Source organism: Trachymyrmex septentrionalis, unplaced genomic scaffold, assembly GCF_001594115.1.
Source record: "Trachymyrmex septentrionalis isolate Tsep2-gDNA-1 unplaced genomic scaffold, Tsep1.0 scaffold132, whole genome shotgun sequence".
NCBI lineage: Eukaryota > Metazoa > Arthropoda > Insecta > Hymenoptera > Formicidae > Trachymyrmex > Trachymyrmex septentrionalis.
Window position 1 is genome coordinate 898,436 of NW_017304461.1, and position 18,178 is coordinate 916,613.

General features: G+C 33.4%; 1 protein-coding gene across 7 annotated transcripts in view; it reads left to right on the forward strand.

Moving 5' to 3' along the window:
• LOC108757118 (solute carrier family 12 member 7) overlaps positions 1 to 16,520 on the forward strand; it is a 95,387-nt gene extending 78,867 nt beyond the window's left edge. For 5 of the 7 annotated variants that reach the window (XM_018501486.1, XM_018501491.1, XM_018501490.1 and 2 more), the window contains 12 exons: positions 3,342 to 3,436; positions 7,013 to 7,273; positions 9,152 to 9,337; positions 10,384 to 10,619; positions 10,781 to 10,962; positions 11,107 to 11,268; positions 11,707 to 13,145; positions 13,308 to 13,415; positions 13,553 to 13,606; positions 14,232 to 14,572; positions 14,642 to 14,781; positions 15,262 to 16,520. In XM_018501486.1, coding sequence (XP_018356988.1) covers positions 3,342 to 3,436; positions 7,013 to 7,273; positions 9,152 to 9,337; positions 10,384 to 10,619; positions 10,781 to 10,962; positions 11,107 to 11,268; positions 11,707 to 13,145; positions 13,308 to 13,415; positions 13,553 to 13,606; positions 14,232 to 14,572; positions 14,642 to 14,781; positions 15,262 to 15,353 — 3,296 coding nt within the window. In that variant the 3' untranslated portion in view covers positions 15,354 to 16,520. The remainder of the gene's footprint in view (positions 1 to 3,341; positions 3,437 to 7,012; positions 7,274 to 9,151; positions 9,338 to 10,383; positions 10,620 to 10,780; positions 10,963 to 11,106; positions 11,269 to 11,706; positions 13,146 to 13,307; positions 13,416 to 13,552; positions 13,607 to 14,231; positions 14,573 to 14,641; positions 14,782 to 15,261) is intronic. The other 2 variants (XM_018501487.1, XM_018501489.1) reach the window with 2 other exon arrangements.
• Positions 16,521 to 18,178: the final 1,658 nt, after the last annotated feature.

The window sequence follows — 18,178 nt, forward strand, 5'->3', positions numbered from 1 at the left end:
AATACAAAGTAGATGTAACACATTATAAAAGATATAATTGAGTGGATCCAATAGATACACGGGGACAAGTTATGATGACAAGTTCGATTTTTTATAATTTATGTTATAATAAACTTGTTATAATAAAATATATGATTGAAGATCGTTAATTTTATGCAACTTTATTAACGAAAATTAATATCGCTTTATCTAACATCTAACTGACGGTTTCAATTTTCTTGCTCTTACAGAGTAAGATGATGCGTTTTCGATATAGGTAAGATCACAGTCAGCTAAGGATAACTCAATTTTCCAGCCATTAAGCAGGTATCTGCGCTATAAATATATATATATATATATGTCACGCGGTATAATTATATAAAAATGTCGAACGTCATATCTCACAAATTTAGCATTTAATTCGCGGAACGATTCGGGGAAACTGTCGACTATAAGTACGACTATGAATACATCGGCCAAGAGCTATTGTCTTCTTTATGTTCCTCGCGTAATGTCCATCGCGTAACGTTTTACTGGCGGCGTTATTCGTCCGTTTCGTAAGTAGATTAAGATCGAAATTTGTGGCTCTGATATGTCATGCTGGAGCGTTTCAAGTAGACAGGGATAAGAGGAACCTTCTCTCATGACTACCAAGTAAGGAACGTGCTCGCCTCTTCGTCGACGCGATGTAAGAATGGTTGCATAATCCGCTTCGCTGTTGTCCCATTCTTCCTTCTCATACACTCTCTTAATTTCATCTTTACAATCATCCTGTCCAGATTTCCATATTAGAAAAATTGCTTGGTTAATACTAGAAGTATTAAATGATTATTATTGACTGTTTTTATTTTTTAAATTAATATTATATTTTTTATATAAAAGATAGGAGTCTGAACTTTTTTTATTTTCCAATCTTATCTTTTTTACTAAAAAAACGTTTGACTTTTCACTTTCTTCATTTTCATAGTAATTTATTCCTTTGGTCCTTTTAGTGAATAAGAGACATATGATACTTCTGGTTATTTACTATTGATATTTTTAGTTAAATATTGTAATTTTAACAGTTGCCTCAATTTTCCTGAAATATGTGAAATAAATTTACGAGGCAATAATATTTATCCATGTATCTTTATTAGAGAAATGTTATTTCCCTAATTTGATATTCAATATCCAGTTAAATATAGTTTGCAATATTTCATATTTTGCTAATTTGTTCCTTGGAACGAATATATATCCTCACAAATTGACGTAAATGTTCTAATGAAAAGTAAATTAAAAGCAATTTTATTGAAAAATAATAATATTTATTTATTTTTATTACAGTTTTAATATTTTAATTACAATTTTTTATTACAGTTTTAATATTTTAATTACAATTTTTTATTACAATTTTAATATCTATTATTACTTTCATTATAATTTTAATATTTTGTTAGTTTTTCTTTGATTTTTATCATTGTTTTTTGGAAATTAAATATAATAAATTATAAGGGTGCTTTATATTTATGGTCAAAGCTGTATATTATTCAATATCATTAAAAAAGTGTATTTACTTGAATTTATTTGTACTTGAAAAATTAATATTTTCGATTTTATAGCTTACAATCCGCATATTTTGTAGATGCGCGTTTTTTTAAAAGAGAGAATTGCCTCTTCCGGGAAACAATTAATCAATCAAGCACGGCAAATTCTGTATTTGAATATTGCGATTTCTCCGTGCTGGATGCTGGATAAGAAATATCTCTCTGTTGGAATGAACACCTTGATGGAATACCAAGAGGGAGTCGAGATTCGCTGAGAGAGACGAATGGGTCAAGAGGTTTGAGCTCTCCTCACGAGACCGGCTCTGAATTCGCGTTGATAAAAATTCTGTCAGGTCGATTAACGATCGTACGTGCCAGTTGGAACGTTGCCATTTGTATCGCGGAATGCTACATTGGGAGTTAGCTCTTTAACGGTATCTCAATGTCGTTAGATCTTCGCCAGTCTCCGGCTTTCTTTTCGCGTATGAAATACGTGGAAAGAAAGCGCAAATGTAGAAAAATAAAATATGGCCAAGTAACGCAAGCGAATTTATTTGTGAAAATACAATTCGTTTTTTAAATATTGAAAACTCTTTAATCTTTCCAGGGCACGTTATTTCCTACTGGACAAATTTTTAATATTTACATGTTTCTTAAATTGCTTATTAAAATTGATTATTAAAATCAAATGTTAGAAATTTAAAATAGCAGATGCAATATGGAAAGCAAAATTGTTATATTAATATGATTATTTTCAACTTATTGTATATTTTTGAAAGTTTTCTTGATCGCTGATTATTATTATGAAAAAGTAATTTTTTTAAATGTTTTATTTAATTTTTTTTTTATACTCAAATACTTATTTATTTAGTCTTATAACTGTTTCCAATTTTGACTCTTTTGTGTTTGTCAGAAAGCAACAAAGATTTATGTTGCGACTGAATCTATATATATGTATTTTCGCGAACATATAATGACTTGATAATTAATACTTAACGATCATAAAAATAGTCGTGGTGTCATATTGTTCATCTAACAGGCAGTTGTAAACATTATGACTCTCTCAAAGTACCTTAAAAGAGTTTAAGTATCTCATAAACGTTGCTCTCATTGGTTCAATTGTTACTGCAGATTTTCGCGCCATGATATACATGTCTTACGGTGTAAACTTTTGTCACAAAATATTATATTAATCTTTTATTAATCGTTTATTAATCTTTTGGAGTTGACGCCAAAATCTGTAACACAGTTATTGATGCTGAGTGTATAAGACTTATTCAATTTATGCAGTTAATTAAAACATATTAATTAATTTCAAGAAATCAAGATAACATGTATAATAGGAATTAATACTAATTGTAAGTATATTTCGATAAGAACAATCCAAATTTGTAGATGCAACATAAAGGAAATTGAATTGTTTGACAAAGAGATTTATAATTGAATGAGTCTAATAGATTCATCGCCAGCTCCAGAGAGTTAATTATATAATATTTAACGCGAGTAGCAGTATGAATCATTGTGAATACATTTATTAACACAATGTTTCAGTTATTCGCTAAACGTAAGAGTGAAAGAGTAAAAGAGAAGTTGAAGTTAAAAGAAAATATAGCAAATTATGAAGACGAAACTTAATTATTAAATTTGTGATTAAATTCTATGTATACAATTTTTCGCAAGAAACACTAATTTTCTTGAGAACATCCTTAATATCCCATTAACAATGGATACATCAATGTATATTTTTCTGGTAGTTAATATAATTTCCCTTCAGAACTTTAAAACTCAAAACAAAAGACAGAATAATTAATTACTCGTTCTTTTCTTGCTTTTTTTCAGGCGATGGAGGTGGCGCAGGCGGAGATGGCGATCCCATTGTCAGCACCAATTCCGAGAAGAAGTCAGGATATGAGACCAATCTGTATCTCTACAGTGTGAGTATCTCTACAAGAAAATTCTGGCAATTCAGATCTTATTTTATGAGGTCTTTAAATTAATTTAATTTAATTTAATTTATTTCTACTGAAAAATTAATTGCGCCTATTTAATTTATATCTATTGAAAAATCAATGTATATCTTGATAGATAAAGAAGAATTTTTCTCACTTATCGAAAGAAAGAACGTACAGCTCGATTCATTAACTTAATATATACGTTTTAATGTCTACGTCACGTCGTCTTCATTAATTATTTTTTTTAGTTGCTAGAATCTTCCTCGAAAGAATCATCTATTTTTCGATAATAAAATCATCATAGTATAATAATTATCATATTATGTAATTAAAAAAAACGCGGTTTGCAAACAGAACTATGTACTTTGCTAAAAATTATTCATCGCAAAGAACTTTATTTTCTTTATTCATCTGTTCACAATTTTCTATATTTTGTTTTAATTCTAATCCATCGTTTACTCTTATGTTTTACGAATAATTATAATTTAAACACTATGTTTTAATAATGTTTTTTCACAATGATCCATACGTTGCTACTTATCAAATATTACATAATTAACTCTCCGAAGTTGACGATGGTTCTATTGGATTCACTCAATTATTCATCTTCTTTCATAAAGTTACGAAATATTTTCACGAAAGCTTCTGCTGTCGACTGCAATTTTCTCAATAATGTCTCGCATGGAGTTCTAAGAACGGAATTATGTAACCATTGAGAATCCTTTTCTGAATTGCTTTCTTAACGAAATTCTTTCATAATGAAAGTTAAGCCGCGTACTCAGGAACTAAGTCTCTTCTCTTTTACTCTTTCTCTTGTCATCGTTCTTCCTTGCAGTTTTAAGAAAGACTACTACTTTCTTGTTACCGTAAGAAAGCTGCCGGAGTTTTCTGTCTGGCACAGTTCTCTTATCTGCCCAATTCTGTTTAAAATTGCGAACTATTATCGATCTATGAATCTCGCGCGAGGCCAGTATTGTGCCCTGTTCTTCCGATAATTCGCTCCACGGCGACTTTAACCCTCTCGGCACTCTCGTATTTCTCGTTCGACTCGATCGAACACCGCAATTGAAGATAAATCTGAGAAGCTGTACAAGTAATAGCAGTATACTTTTATCGCGCTTATAAATTTCATCGAAATAATTTCAAACACGAAAATTGTAATACATTTAAAAAAAAGAGAAAATTAGAGAACGAGTACAATTTCGGAGGGCAGTTTAGGCGTTTTGTACTTCAATAATAATTATTTTGTTCATTCTATGAACCTATATAAGAGGTTTTAACGTAAATAAATGAGGAATGCCATATTCGATCTTGTAACTTATAATAATATTTTATGCGAATCTTACAAATTCCAATATAAGCAAACTGTGTGCTGATTATTTATTGGTCTTAAAACACAGTTTTGATTCTTAAAAAAGATCTGTGGAAGCAGTGGATTAAAGATAGACGGAAAAATTGTTGCAATTGCTTCAACAAAATTATTGTATGTTGAAATCTTCTTAGCTTGCATTCTTCAACATTTGTTTTACATTATTACATCTGATATAAAGAAATCTGTGTTTCTATGTAATGTGCAAACGGAATACCCGATGTCAAAAACATAGTCGTCGCGAAATTGGATGACACTGTGTAATACCGTGGTAACGAAATTGCAGCGGAAACTTACACGATAAAGAACTAACAATTTCCATGAAAGAAATAAAAAAGATACGTGTGAAAGCAGTGGATTAGAGATAAGACAGAAACTCGTTACAATTTCTTAAAGAAAATCTTCTTATATTAAGAAATTTTTTTAACTCACGTTCTCCGACGTTTTTCTTACTACATGATTCTACATTATTATTATACATTCCATATAAAGAGATCTATGTTTTCTGTATGATATGCAAGCGGAATGCTTGATGTGAAGAGTAGTCGTCGCGAAATTAGATCGACAACGTGTAATACCATCATAACGAGGTTGCAGTGGAAACTTACATGACAAGGGACTAACAATTTCCATAAAAGCGTCCCGGCGGACAGAGTTACGTGACACTTTCCCGCAAAAGTTTGTCAATAAAATTGCAAATGAAGTTGCGACGTCCTTTTGGCATAATAACGAATCGAAAACACAGGAAATTGTAGGATCGCGACGGACGAGGGTCGCGCTTCGTGCTGTAGAAGCACACACTAGTGATAAGAGTCGATGACTGATCGGACGAATCGTTAATCTCGAAATTGTTTCGTATTTTGTCCGACAGCTAAGTCTATACGCGACCAAACAAAATAGAAAAAGTGTCTTTATATATTTATAGAAGAATTTATAAAAGTAGCAAAGTCCGTACATGATCGTATAGAAGTAGCAAAAGTCTATACGTGATCAGACGGCCGCAATTTGTAAATGTCAAGTTTGCCCTTAAATTTCGAGTAAAATATTCGAGCTGTCGATTCAACGGAACATAAATCGTAAAGTCGTACCCTGAAATTATGGTTCTTTACGTTAGAAAAGTTCCCCTTGATTGAAACATCGCCAGAGTATTTACTACCTAGAAAAACCCGGAAAATCTGAAATTTTTTGGAGATTTCTTATTATTAAGAATCACACATATAAGAATTTTTATGGAATTTTGTTGGAATTTTTTTGGGAAAATTTTACTCTGAAATTTCTAAAAACTCTTTTTTTAAAAACATTTTTTTGGTCATTTTTTCTTGATAATAAAAAATGTTGACAATAGGTTAACTATAAATGGCACACACATTCGCGTATATTCACGTACATTCTTACGTATATCTCGCAAGTTTTTATTATAAAAAATCAGAATGACAATAGAAGATAATATTCAATAGAAAAGAATAGTTCACTGATATTATATTGTAGTAAATCTTTCCTATACTATTCTATACACGGAGAGAATTTTTTCTTAGAATTTACGCTGAAAATATGATAGTCGTGGAACAACATTGTATTTCCAAGAATCTTAATGTAAATCTTTCTTATTTATTAATAAAACTACAATAAAGTATAAAATAAGTTTGATTAATTTTACTGAAATGCATTGTAAAAATCTTTAAAATATTATATTGTACCACAACTACCATATTTTCGAAGTAAATTGTAAAACAAAATTCTCTCCGTGTAGATTTCGCAACTTTAATTGCAAAAAACGATAGATATAGATCGGTATTCATAATTGATTTTTATATTTAAGACTTAAGACATTACTTAACACGGTGTTAAAGTAAGAACGGAATATTATCTATGATGAATATTATCCATTATTCCCATAGAATTCTAATCTTTTATTAATTTAATGTATAATACTTTGTTTGCATGACTTGCACTCTAATTTATTTCAAAATGTATTAAAAAATTGTTTAATCTTATCTGAAATTTTGAACAAAAATATTTGGAATTTCTCAAGGAATTTTTTTGCAAGATTTCATTTAAACATCCTGATTGCATTCACGAGAATACTACAAGAGAAGAAATACTCCACATAAAAAAACGATATTTTACTTCTGAATTCTGTAATTACGTGCAATTGAGGGATATACAAAAATCGAAATAAATTCTTGTAGGAGGAGATGGAGGATCGGCCGCGGATCTCGACATTGCTCAACAGCTTGGCGAACTACAGCAACACTATCCCTGCCGCGACCGACCCGGATAAACCGGCTCCGGCTGCGGGAGGCGGAGCACGAATGGGTACTCTCATAGGTGTTTATTTGCCGTGTATCCAGAACATCTTTGGTGTGATCCTCTTTATCCGTCTGACATGGGTAGTCGGTACGGCCGGCGCTATTCAGGGCTTCTGCATCGTGCTCTGTTGCTGTTGCGTTGTGAGTATTCATTTAGAGAGTATAATTGCATGAGAAATATAAATCAAGATTTAAAAACTTATGATTATACAAAGCCTACAAGTTTAAAAAAAATGATTATTAATATGAGCCAAATAAAATTGGAAAAATAAAAATTATATTATATTTATTCCCAAAATAGAAAACTAAAAAATTTATAAAAGTGAAAGATTTAGGACAATTGAAATTTGCACGTACAAAATCATTCCTTAGTCACATTTTTACTCATTTCTGTCTTAAAAATAAATGAGTAGCTTATTTGCAAAAGTAGCTATCTCCACTTTATATGTTTTTTGACAAAAGCTCGTATAATTTTTCACTTGAATTATCAATAAAATCTTTCTTTGAAATTAAAAAAACTTTATTATTTTAATTAACAAAATATGTATAAAATGTCATGAAAAACCTAATTTCTTAAAATACTATACATTTGACCGCTTTTGTAGCTGAAGAAAGGATTTAGCTAATTTTGAAACTGAAGTATTGATGCAAAAACAATTAAATCGTACAATTAGAGTAAGTTACTGAATTAAATTTAAAATTTTTGTGATCTCAAAGCATTTTTATTATCCTATTAATAACAAAACTTACATATTACATTGAAAAAAGATGTTTACAAATTTATTTGTGAGATATAATATTTATTTCATTAAAATAAATCTTTATTTAAATACGGCGAAATAAAATTTTATTTCTAACAAATAAACCATTTATTTTATTTTTTTTACAATTAATAAGATATATTTCACAGAAATGCATATTTCTCCATTACAAATGTTTTTATAACGAATAAATATCGAAAAATAATGTCACATGTAACACGCTTGTGAATATTGTAACTTTTTTTTCACAGTGCATATTATAAATCACATTTAGTTATTTATTGAAAAAATATAAATATATTGTTTCCTCTTTTATATTTATAACAAATATTTAAATAAAATATTGAGAAATATAAAACGTAAAAAAATATTGATAAAACAAATTTTTTGTAAAAAAAAATAATAAATAAAACTAAAAAAATTTAGTAAATTTAATAGATTAGTTATAGTATCAAAATAAGGATTAACTTTTTGTTTACAACTTTATCTACTTTTCACTCTTAATTTTATATATAGAGTTTGTAATTGTTTTTATACATACAGATAGCCAAATGTTTGCAGTCTTCTAGCAGACTGTCAGTAGGTTCGAACAGAAAATGACGGCAGTCTGCCATCAACTGCGCCCACATTATGCTTGTGTTTTGTTAACATCACCTGTCGACATAGTGAAGGCAAATTGTTGGCAGAAACTGAGCAGATCCTGCCGACATTATCTGATAATGGCTTGCAGATTCTGTTACGTTCTTTCTAGCAGTCTGTCAACAATATTATGTACATCTAATTTTGTTGTCATTTTGTTGGCATAGTGTGTAGCAGACATTTAAAAATCTGCTTTCTACAGACTTGATTATCTGGATAGTTTTAAATGTTCAATTTGTAGCCAAGGTACTAAGAAGTCCAAGGATTTCAATATCTCATTTTTTTATTTTTGAATATAGCATTTGCATTTTAACTACTTGCATCATACATTTTAGCTACTCAAATATAGTTTTCATTTTTTCAACCTTATTTGGCTCTTTATTGATCATTTTCTTTCTTTACTTGAAATCTAGAAAAGTGAAAGAGAGAAGAAACAATAAAGAGGACGAAGTATTACTGGCAGATTTTCTAATTAATCTGAAAAATCGATTTTCTTTGATCAAGATATCGAGGTATTGGTACTTGAGAATCTTAATGAGACCGAAAACAGATAGTTTCTCGCGAATTGAACTTTGGGAAATGTAAACCGATTGCAAATAGCTATTCTTCGTGTGCGCAGACGATGCTGACGGCGATCAGTATGAGTGCCATCGCTACTAATGGTGTGGTGCCAGCCGGTGGTTCCTACTTCATGATCTCGAGGAGCTTAGGTCCGGAATTCGGCGGTGCGGTGGGTATGTTGTTTTATACTGGCACCACCTTGGCCGCCGCGATGTATATCATCGGTGCCGTCGAGATCGTCCTCGTGAGTATCGACTAGTTAACGAAGTTACATTAATAAGGCCTCCCGCTAATCAGTTGATCGCGATAATTGACTTACACTTTGAAATAGGAGTGAAAGTATCGCGGAGTTTCATAGTCGTTACTTTAAGATTAATTGAGAATTATCAATTATCACGTTTTGATTAATTATACTTGCAAAGTATCTGATATGTAAAAGATACGTTGTTAATTGTACGTGAAGTATTACGGCAGATTTTTGCACGATTCCGTAAAGCTTACGCCAGACTATGCGTGATTCAAGATAGTTTGAAATTTGAAGTGAGTTATTCATATGAGATACGCAAATAATAGTTGAAAAATTTAACACACGTGTTCCAAGTGGTCTACTCGACTTTTGTGTTTATTTAACATAAGATGAATATATTAGGAAGTAATTACATAATATTATGTAAAAAAAAATAACAAAGAAATATTGTTTACTATACACAGTTGAAAACTTTATTTTAAATTTAACATTTTATGTGACTTCAATAATCCGAAATTTTTGTGTTACTTTAATACAAGATGAATATGTCAGGAAGTAACACAAATATTAACACAAACAATGTAACAAATTGTGGAAACATATTTCTTCACATTTATGATAACATTTATAATTAACATAATTTCTTTATTTCAAATCTTAGGATTTGCACATATTAAAATACATTTTATGTTAATTATCCATTTAATTATAAATTGTATTATTTTAATATTAAGAAGTGTCAATTTAAGACAAAATATTCAAATATAATATAATTACATTATGTTAAATTATCTGAATATATTAAAAATTCAATAAAAAATTTTAACAAAGATCGATTTTGATATAAATATAAAGTATTTTTTACTGTATAATGGACACGTTTATCGTTTACCATTCGCGTCAATTCGCCAGCAGGGTGGTTCTTTTCAATCAAAGTAAGCAAATCACCACGAATTGCGTATAGTTAACTGTAGTCTGACATAAAATGTGGTTTAAAGGAATCAAAAGTGTTTTTTTTTTGACTTTATGAAATTTTCGCTTAGACTTACATGGCGCCGTCACTCAGCATATTCGGCGACTTCACGAAAGACGCCAGCATTATGTACAACAACTTCCGTGTATACGGTTCCGCCTTACTGATAGTAATGGGCACTATTGTCTTCGTGGGCGTGAAGTTCGTTAACAAGTTCGCCACCGTCGCACTGGCCTGCGTCATTTTATCCATCTTCGCTGTTTACGTGGGACTCTTCGTAAACTTTAACGGCAACGAGTCTCTGAAGTACTAAACTAATTTACGACACTAATTTTCGCATTATGTAGTCATTACTGTCGAAATATCATTGCGATTATAATGTTGCAATGATAAGTGATTACAATTATCGCGAAAAATAGACAAAAACTGAAAGACGAGCGCTTTAAAAAAGAGACTTTGTGTTTTAGATTATGCCTGCTCGGCAGAAGGCTATTAAAGGACATCAACGTTTTAACTGATTGCAATAAAAATTTCAACGGTGTTTTGCACAATATTTACTGCAATAGCACGAAATGCGATTCGTATTATCTCGAGAATAATCTTACCATCGCCAACGGTATCCGCGGCTTGGCGAGCGGCGTGTTCCTAGGTGAGAGATTGTAATTAAATTATATCATTGAGAGAAAAGAAATAACGTCAATTAACGTAACAATAATAAAACTTATATAAAATATACTAAAACAAAAGTACACTCATAAAATATCAAAAACACTCTCTATTTTCTGCTACACAGAGAACGTATGGGACAGTTTCCAAGAGCAGGGTCAATTAATCGCTCACGGATATAACCCGAAGGACGTCGATGTCCTATCGGGATCCAGCTATAACCAAATCCAGGTCGATCTCACCACAACCTTTACTATTCTCATCGGCATATTTTTCCCTTCCGTGACGGGTAAGCAAATTAACAGCAGCGTTATGTTCATGTCGTCCTTACGATAAGTTCTATTTAAACCTCCGAAGCTAAAATCTATAACATAGTTACTGACGCTAGGTTTGTAAGACTTATTTAATTTAATTTATGCTAATGAAAAAGCACTAATTAATTTCAAGGAAACTGAAATAATATAACTCGTATAAGAAAGAATGAATATTAAATATAATAATTAAAAGAATAATTCAAATTTGCAGATATAACATAAAGAAAATTGAGTTATCTGACATTTGTTATAAAAAGATTTATAATTGAATGATTTATAATTCAATAGACTCACCGTTAGCTATGGAGAATTAAGTAATTCAATAAGAAATTCTTAATTAACAATTAATTTATTTAAGCAATATTTTAATTGATCTTTATCTTTATTTTAATATTAACAACATTAATACTCAGGTATTATGGCGGGCTCTAACCGATCCGGTGATCTAGCTGACGCTCAAAAATCCATTCCGATCGGAACGATCTGCGCGATCTTGACGACCTCCACCGTCTATCTGTCCAGCGTCCTCCTATTTGCCGGGACTGTTGACAATCTGCTGCTACGTGACAAGTTCGGTCAGAGTATCGGCGGTAAGCTGGTGGTGGCAAATATGGCTTGGCCGAATCAGTGGGTAATCCTGATCGGTTCATTTCTGTCCACCTTGGGTGCCGGTCTGCAATCTTTGACAGGAGCACCGCGATTACTACAGGCAATCGCCAAGGATGGCATCATTCCCTTCCTGAAGCCATTCGCTACCAGTTCCAGTCGAGGCGAACCTACTCGTGCTTTGATACTCACTGTGGGAATTTGCCAGTGCGGTATCCTACTTGGCAATGTGGACTACCTGGCACCACTGTTATCTATGTTTTTCCTCATGTGCTACGGCTTTGTCAATCTTGCTTGTGCGCTGCAGACCCTGCTGCGTACGCCAAATTGGCGGCCACGCTTCAAATATTATCATTGGAGCCTGTCGTTCCTTGGCCTGTCGCTTTGCATCGCTATCATGTTCATGACTAGCTGGTACTACGCATTGCTAGCGATGGGTATGGCCGGCTGTATCTACAAGTATATCGAATATCGCGGTGCCGAGAAGGAATGGGGTGACGGTATTCGCGGTCTGGCGTTATCCGCTGCCAGATACTCACTGCTCAGGCTCGAAGAGGGTCCACCACATACGAAGAACTGGCGTCCACAGATCCTGATCCTCGCCAAACTTACCGATGACTTGGTACCTAAATATCGCAAGCTCTTCGCATTCGCTAGTCAGCTTAAGGCTGGCAAGGGTCTCACCATTAGCGTCAGCTGTATCGCCGGTGACTATACACAGAACTCGGGTGAAGCACTAGCAGCCAAACAGAGCCTGAAGAAAACTGCGGCGGAAGAAAGAGTGAAGGGCTTCGTCGATGTTCTCGTTGCGAAAAATGTTGTCGAAGGGCTGAGCTCATTAATACAAAACACTGGGCTTGGCGGACTAAAACCGAATACAGTGATATTAGGTTGGCCTTATGGTTGGCGACAATCGGAAGAGGATAGAACCTGGCGAGTCTTTCTGCAGACCGTAAGGAGCGTCGCAGCCGCGAAGATGGCATTGTTAGTGCCCAAAGGCATAAACTTTTTCCCGGACTCTAGCGAGAAAATAATCGGCAACATTGACGTCTGGTGGATCGTGCATGATGGCGGCCTATTAATGCTACTGCCGTTCTTACTGAAGCAACAGCGTACCTGGAAGAACTGTAAGATGAGGATTTTTACGGTCGCGCAAATGGAGGACAACTCAATACAGATGAAGAAGGATTTAAAGAAGTTCTTGTACGACCTGAGAATCGAGGCGGAAGTCGAGATTGTCGAAATGGTAATCTCATTATACAGTAATCTTAATATTATATAAGGAAGGATTAAATTCCTTAGAAAGTCATATTTTTTGAAAATGAATTTAAAATGTTTAATAATAAAAAATGCGTAATATCGTGATTACTTCGATAAATTCATATTCCGCGTCTTGATCTGTTTGCAGACGAATACCGACATCTCCGCGTACACATACGAACGCACTTTGATTATGGAGCAAAGAAATCAGATGCTACGCGAGTTGCAACTGAACAAGAAGCAGTCACTAGGAGTGGTAAGTGTTGAATTCTGGATAAAGGGGGAAAATTTATTATACTAATATGTACAGGCATAATGTTAAGTTAACAACAAATGGTGACGGTGATACTGATCGGTGTGTGTCTGTTTGTTACGTGCTCCTCACGGATAAAGGTGCAGGGATTGGTGGACTTCAACGAGGTACCCGCCGAGGAAAAATTACCTCTGGTTTGTCAGATTACCCCCGGAGTTCCATGTATGCCTCTTTCCCGTCATTGCTCTCCATTGCACCGATAATTTTATATTGTGAATTCCTCATAATATCACGTAACATTCTCATTCCTATTCCCATTTAATATCAAAAGGGAGAAACAATCGCGGATCGCAAATTAATATTTTACAAGTGTAATGAATTAAATATTTTTTTTTAAATTATAAAACTTTAAATTAAAAATATTATATTATAGAATATAGTTTGCAAAAAGTTGATTTCTAAAATGAAATAGTAGATACAGTGTGAAAGATAAGTGCTTGAAACTTCTGCTTTGCAAATTTAAACTTTTAACTTTTGATATTCAATACTAATCTTGGAGACAATTCTTGGAGACACTTCTTGGATATTATATTATTTTATTTAACGATCACGCCAGATTGTTTCTTCCTATCCATGATGATCTCAGGAACTCCCCGCGTTTCTCAGTTTCAGCTTAATTGGCACGATCGCTTACATAGATATAGTATTGATTTTATGGCCATAGTGCTTTGATGCTAGATTAGTTACCTCTCAACTGACTGTCTCCTACCACGGGATAAAGTATTTTCTTATTCGCTCAATCGCATTACCATGATACAGGTACAGGCGATTGTAGATCACCATCACAACGTGGATGCCAAAGTGCCAACGAAAGTGAGATTCCAAGAGCCGGGTAACCAGAGTACAAACATAACCGACGACACAAAGCTGATGCAGGAAACCGAATTAAATAATAAAGAGGACGCTGCCGAGGACGCAAACAATAAAGACGAAGCTAAAGAGAATAATGAAGAGACAATGCTGATTGGCGGCTCGCCCAAAGCGGAGAATAAAGAGAATACGGAGAAGGAAGCGAAGGAGGCGGAGGCAAAAGAGACAGAAAACGACGCGCAGGAAAACAAAAACCAAAGTCCGGAGATTAAGAAACCCACGATTACACCGTGAGTATCGAGATTATTTCTTCTTGATTTCAACAACGATTTGTTTTTTAACAAATAATTCTATAACAGCGACGAGGGTGACGTGAGACGTATGCATACTTCGTTGAAGCTGAACGAAGTAATCCGTAAAATGAGCAGTGAGGCTCAACTGGTTATCCTGAATCTTCCCGGACCGCCGCGAGACACGAGAATGGAGCGTGAATCTAATTGTATCCTTTTGATCAAAAATATGCATAATTTAAAAAAATTATCATTTTGTTATAAAGAAAAAAACTTTTTTAAGAATTGTAGCTAGTTTTTATATTTTGGTGTACTGAATACGAATTCATTGTTTCATAATTGGCTATCACGTCACAATTTCAAGAAAAATAATGTCGAGGAAGCTAAAAATGATGATTGTGTTTTCACGATGTAGTACGACAACAAAGCTTTTCTAAATTTCGTTCACACGAAAGTACTTTTAGTTTAAAAATGCATTTTGTTTTGTTTCGATATGATTTTTGTTTTTATTATGAATTAAAAACAGCTAAAATCGTTAAAGAAATTTTTTTTCACAGGCCTGTGTTATTAGCTATAATCTAATAAGTAAAAGATAAATTCCAGAGTAAAAAAAATTTATAGTTAATTTATAGAAAAATATAATAAAAAATAGAAAAGACCATTAAACTTCTTTGACTGCTTAAAATCAGATATGGAATTCCTCGAGGTGCTCACCGAAGGCTTAGAGAGGGTACTGATGGTGCGGGGTAGCGGACGGGAGGTGATTACCATCTACTCGTGAACTAAAACGACGGGAATTAATGCCATTGCCTTGCGGAAGCAGAGCTCTAGTTTACTTCTCAGTGACCTAAACGACACTACCTTAAAGAACATACTACTCTTGTGCCATTGTTTGCGGCAGTCACTCTTGTCTTGCGCCGCGCACTCTGAAAGTCGTTAAGGAGAAGAGGATGATGATGACGATCGTTCATATCGGATGGAAAAGGAAGTTTTACTGAAGCTGATGATTATTATGTGGACTGCGACGACTATTCGTCATCCGATGATGAAGCCAAATGCGATAATGCCAAAGGATAGGTTTTTCTTCGAATGAATTTTTGAGCGTAGAACGTGCGAGTTTATGTGTCAGGTATGTACGCGTTTGAAGGAGGTCGCATACAGCAGCGAAAGCTGCTCAAATTCGAATTCGACAACCTGTTGAGCTCGGTCGAGCTCGCCGAACAGAGCACACTGTGCATCTCTCAAAAAAATTGCCGGTACAAAAAAAAACTGTAGCTCAATGAGACACAAGTCCCGAGTAAAACGTCATTCCGATTCAATTTTTCGCAACTACTACAAACCACGTCTAAAACGAAGAAGAAAATAAAAGTAAGAAAATGGCAAAGAAAAAGGGGGGGAAAAATCAAAATTTGGTCCGAGGCTAAGGTCGAAGCATCTACGAAACCACTGCCAGACTACTTTCTAAATGCTTCGCGTTTAACCAAAGACGCGAGAGGCTCATTTTTCTACATGCATTGTCGTTAATAGGGAAAGAATAAGAGTAGGTACATATATAATTTTATTGCTTGATATAGGTGAATCTAGAGTAGCCTAGAATAGATAGCCGACTTTTATTATGGTTATATAATATATATGTGTATTTGATAATAGAAAACGACGACGAGTATGTCGCGAGTATTATTGCATTTCCTTCGGGGATCGGGACCCCGTTCTTTTTTCCAGTCTCGCGCGAAAATCTTTACGTACATACACACATGCAAGACATACAGACACATATTCGTACACATTCGCGCGCGTTTGTATCGTCTTTAAGGCCTACTGGTCCAAGATGCCACTACCACTTAATCGATAACACCAAGTAAAGTTGAATCGTGACACGAGGAGTGCAACCCGAAAAACTCAATGTCAAAAATACGCGGCGATCTTACCGAATCTCATCGAAAAAAAATATATATATACATAGCGCTAGCGTATGTAAAATAATTCTAATTGCATTAAATGTCGTGTGCATGTCACGTTTTGCGCGTAGCCCCGTTTCCGGCCGCGCTTCATTTAGATAGGCCTTCTCTAATAATACTTAATTGATCAACGAGCGCACGAAATAGTCACGTCGGGTAGTCGCCTTTCTCAGTTTCTTCGACGTCATCGACAGATCGACGCGTTTTTATTAAATTACGTCTTGACGAAATGTAATTTCTATTAAATTATCTAATGAGAATAAATTAAATTCTTTATCGATGTTAAGAGAGAGGACAGAAAGATTAATCTAATATAAATCATTCTCGTTTCTAAAGCTATTTAAACTAAAGAATTGAGTTTAATTTTTATTAAGATTATCGATCTGGCGCTAATTGCTTTTTATTATTGATATAAAATTGAATAATTTTATTTGAATCGCTTTTATTCTTAAAATAATCTTAAAATGATTTTATTTTAATTTTCTGACTATCAAAACGATGTTAAATTCTATTTAGCGCCGAATGATTCTTTGGACTTTCTTTTGACGAAAAAAAATCTCGATGAAGGGACTAAGAAAGAGATAACTTTTTGCGACTAGCGTTCAATGTAATACTTATCGATACTTAATACTACTTAATCAGTGTCCGTGAATAAGTTAAATTGTGCTAAAAATTACGCGGGATTGCGCAGCACGATTTGTCAAATTTCTGCAAAAGTTTTTGCAACTAATAGCGAAATAATTAAAGTGATGAAAATAGTCATTTTGACTGTATAAAATGTAACGAAACTATCGAGTCTTTTCGATCTGATCTTAAAATGAGTGTTTCAAAATCATAAAATTGATGATTCTCGAAATAATTCCATTTTCTAATTAATTTTTTTATTTGACTAAATATTTAATTTTACAAATATAAAACACACGCTGTTAAAAATTAAAATACTACAATCTACAAATAAATAGAATTTCACTTGAATTTTCACTGATTGTGAGAGAAATTTAACGCCATTTGAGAAGAAATAAAAGCGCGATAGTTTCGGATGCATTCTTGTATATTGTATATATACATATATATGTACATTCACATTGTTCATTGTAAAGTACATGCACTGTCCTATAATATCCATAGTTAGCGAAAAAGAAGACGTGAAAACGTTGATTATGATGACCACATGAAAGTGTATTATTAAAAAAATGGGTGTGCGCGAACTGACATCGCTAACCCGTTAGTGACAAGTAGACAAAGAAGAATATTTAAATTAATGGGGGAGAAGAGATTCCTATAATATATCCCACGCGTTTAAATTATTTTACTTTTGTCTTCGTAACTCCGATGTGTATTCGAATTACGTCGAATGTCCTAAACTGAGAAGGAAAAGGAGGCGTCGTATCAATGGAGAATATTTCAAGACTTGATCCTTGACTTCACGAAAACGATCATCGAAAGTATAACGAAATTCTCGTCTTGACGCTAATTCGACGGATACATGCAAGTAATATATATCTTTACACCGATTGCATCACGACGAACGAGTATCTGAAACAGAGATACATAAGGACTTTAAATGAATAGGAACTATATATATATATGTATACATTATCTTCTTCTCTCCCTATAAATAAATATATATATATATATGTATATATCT